Source organism: Hakea prostrata, chromosome 8, assembly GCF_041222555.1.
Source record: "Hakea prostrata isolate BN-2017 chromosome 8, UWA_Hpros_2, whole genome shotgun sequence".
NCBI lineage: Eukaryota > Viridiplantae > Streptophyta > Magnoliopsida > Proteales > Proteaceae > Hakea > Hakea prostrata.
The window spans coordinates 32158256-32162086 of NC_142607.1; the positions used below are offsets into that span (position 1 = coordinate 32158256).

General features: G+C 44.4%; 1 protein-coding gene across 1 annotated transcript; it reads right to left on the reverse strand.

The window, feature by feature from the left end:
• Nucleotides 1–547: 547 nt before the first annotated feature.
• On the reverse strand, nt 548–1351 carry LOC149007578 (uncharacterized). The gene has a single exon (XM_089167105.1). It carries the CDS (start codon nt 1349–1351, stop codon nt 548–550), a length of 804 nt encoding a protein of 267 aa, XP_089023231.1.
• Between the last annotated feature and the right edge of the window lie 2480 nt (nt 1352–3831).

A 3831-nucleotide genomic window follows, 5' to 3' on the forward strand; every position in this document is an offset into this window, starting at 1 on the left:
GATCTATACGTGGTAAAGGATAACAGTCCTTCGGGCATGCTTTGTTGAGGTCTGTGTAATCAGTACACGTCCTCCACTTCCCGTTCAACTTCTTTACCATCACAACATTGGCCAACCATGTTGGACACTCGATGGTTCAATAAAACCATACTTTTTCAGTTTCTCGACCTCTCCTCTGATAGCCTCGTGTTTTTCAATCGAGAAGTTTCATCTTCTCTGGATTATGGGCTTGACATCTGAATTAATCCATAGCTTGTGTTCGGCCACGGCTCGATCAATTCCTGCCATATCGTTTGCTGACCAAGCAAACACATCTATGCTTTTCTGAAGGAAAGTTTTCAATTCTTCCTTTAAGGGTTCTGATTGTTCGGATCCAATATAAGTGGATTTTGTCTCATCTCCTGTCTGCAAGTAGATTTCGATCTAATTTTTCCACGGGTTCGGGCCTCTACGTGGTGTCTTCGTCCCGATCATCCCTTACCTCGATTGGTAAGGCTATGGCTTTTGCTGGTCCTACCTTTTCTTTGAGATAGGCCAGATAACATTGTCAGGATAGCTTTTGATCTGAAATTACTTGCCCGATTCCAGTGTCAATGGGAAACTTTATCTTCATATGTTTTGGCGAGACTATGGTGCCTAGCTTCGTCAACGAAGGCCTATCGAGGATCATGTTGTAAGTAGGAAGGTCCCGAACCACCAGAAAATTTACCCGAATGGTGGATTCTTTTGGGAAATTTCCTACCGAAAGATCCAATTGAACTGATCCTTCAGCTATGGCAGATGAACCAGTAAATCCGTAGAGGTGTGTTGAAGATGGCTTCATCAGACCTTCCTCGACATTTAGCTTCTGAAAAGCTTCATAAGAAAGAAGATTAGCCAAAGATCCCGTGTCGACTAGGACCCTGTGTACCTCCCTTCGCCTGATCTCTACTTTGATAACAATTGCATCGTCATGAGGCATGCACACGCCTCGCTCGTCTTCTTCACCAAAAGTGATTGGAATTTCTTCCACTTTCTTTCTTTTTTGGGATTTTCCCAATCCCACGAATTGTGATTTTGCTTTTAGCTTCCTCAGGGACTTGGGTCTGAGTCCTCCAAATATAGTGAGAATTGGGGATCTGCTAGGTTTCGCCAATTCCTTTCCTTTTTTAGACTTTGGAGCTTCGACCCGACGCTCCCTGCTTGCCGAACGATCCCTTTTTTCATTGGTCGTTCTCTTCTCATCCTCCCAAACTTTCACAAAATTTGAGAGATGCCCTTGATTGATCAATCTTTCGATATCTGCCTTGAGGTGCCTACAGTCATTAGTGTAGTGCCCATAGTCTTTGTGAAAATGGCAGTATTTCTCCATAGTCTTTTCTCCTATGTTTGTTACTATCTTGGACGGCCATCTCAAAATATCCTGATTCTTGATCTGCATTAATATCTCTGATCAAGGAGCATTCAATGGCGTGTAGTCGGACTTTCTGGCCCGATCTCGATCCTAAACAGGCTGCTTTTGCTTCTGGCTTCTCTTGGGGACGTTTGGTTCCTTGGTTGCTATTTTAGGTTCCCCTTGTCGTGCATCAAGTATCTCCGCCACTTCTGCCTGTTTTTGACACCGTTGCACTAATTCAGCATAGGGTGGATGGCATATCCTGAAGTAAATATTCCAGCAGCTTTCGGTTGGTTAACCTCATGAAGAGATCCATTTTCGCCACCTGTTCGTCCATATTCTCTATCTCCATGGTAACTTTATTGAATCTCTTCAGGTACTCCCGAATTGACTCATTCCTTCCCTGCTTGATTGTAAAGAGTGTTTACTCCGTTTTCTTGATTTGGATACCACTCTGAAAACGTCCGATGAACTTGAGGGCAAGCTCATCGAATCGTTGATTCTTCCCAAAGGAAGGTTTGAGAACCACTTATGTGCTGCCCCGGTTAGGGAAGAGGCGAATACTCTGCAGGGAATCTCGTCAGAGTTTCCAACTACCGCCATTGTCTATTGATAATACCTAATATGGGTTGTGGGGTCTCTCGAACCAACAAAAGTTGTGAAAGTTGGGAGTCTAAAATTGTGTGGAAACTCGAACAGAGCAATAGCATCAGCAAAAGGAGTTTTTCGGATGACCAAATAGGTATCATCAGTTTTTCGCCCTCGAGAGAGTTGCCCCAGCCTTTGGTTTATGTTGGCTAGCTCTTTGCCAATATGCAACAATCGTCTATCCTCCGTTCGAACGGTCGCCCTTTTCAAACGCCTGGATGTTGGGGAGTGAGTGCGAACTCCTCTCGACAGTTTCGTTGGGGATTCGGTTCGGCTAGCCTGCGGCCTGTCATGCTGATCGCCTCTTCTGGGTAATTCGCCAGTTCTCAATTCTTGGATTCGTCTTAGGAGATCCCTCTGAGCGTTCGGGCCAAAATTCTGGCCTTCGGCTAGTTGTTCGTCTCCTTTGTTGGATGGTGCTCATACGAGAGGTACACGCCTATCTGCCTCTCCCGTAAGTCTCCTAGCCTCCAATTGATCAGGAGCCTGAGGAGCGACTACTTGCCTGGCTAACGTACGGAGCATTTGCTGCATTTCCAAGAACTAGACCTGCATTTGATCTAATTGCTGTTGAAGAGGATTAGGATGGTTTTCGTGTTCATTTCCATCCACTCCATCTTGTCGTACTTCTTGGATTCGGCTTACCTTCAATAATATCCACTGGATTATTCCCATCAGGAGGAGGATGGAGAACCAATTCTCGCTGAGCCACCACAGCTGCTGCTGATCTGGTAACCATGACTTCTTGAAATGTTTCCCACAGACGACACCAAATGATGCGTCTAGAAAATGTTAAGCCTCCGGCTCTCTTGGTTATGGCCTGCAAAAAAGAGTTAGACGTGGCCCAACCGTGGGGGTCGAGAGGCCACCTCCGAAGCTTAAGTCAATAACTGGACTGGATCACAAAGGCTCGGCTGATTGCAGAGCATAAGAATGAATACGTAATTGGGAAACAATTCAGATACCTTTAGAGTGAGTTGATCACTTGTTTATATAGACCTTAACTCCAATTCTCGACCGTTGAGTGAAGTCTCGATCTCTTTCGGTGGCCATCTTATCATAGGGTTTCTCCCTAGATATCCGGGGACTCAAGTAGTTACCAATCTAAGCACGATTCCCTCACCGCTCTGCTAATAGTTGCCTCCTACAAGTCAGCTTCATCTACTGCAAAGTTCGGGAGGTTGTACTAAACTGGTAACTAAGTGTGGCGCCCTTATGCTTATTAAATTAGGTTTTGGTGGGTCCCAGCCATGGTCTAATTAGGACGAAGACTATGAACCCGATCCAATGGGTTCGGTGCAATTTTTCTCGTACCACACATACATTCCACAAAAGATTGATCTAAGGGTTGAGAAGAAGTGTATAAATTCTCCATATAGCTGGCAAACGCCCTTGCAATTTCTCTAGGTGAGGTGAAGCAGCTTCCATCATGATTGATTGACTTAATTCTTCTTTTGTGGTGGTGTACTTTTGAAGACAAAGTGGTAGAGTTTGGTGTTCCAATCCCCATCAAAAATGTGTTTGCTACTAGATTTTCGGAACTAGGAAAATTCTTTAGCATTCAAGGCCCAAGACAACAATTCCTTCTTATTATTGATCAGGTCTAGTAAGGTTTAGGGGACAGTATTAGGGTTTTAACCTCAGCTACTAACTAGTCATCAAGATTATCAAAATTAGCAAAGACTTTTTTTTCTAGTTCTGTAGGAATCTAGAGAAGCTTGCCAATCTTCAACCAAGGGGTGTCACATCATCTTGAGTCCATGCATTTCTAATATCCTCATGGAAGGCAGGGTGAAATAACCAAGAGT

Coding starts and splice junctions, on each gene's coding strand:
- LOC149007578 (XM_089167105.1), bottom strand. CDS start 1,351: ATGGAGAAATACTGCCATTTTCACAAAGACTATGGGCACTACACTAAT.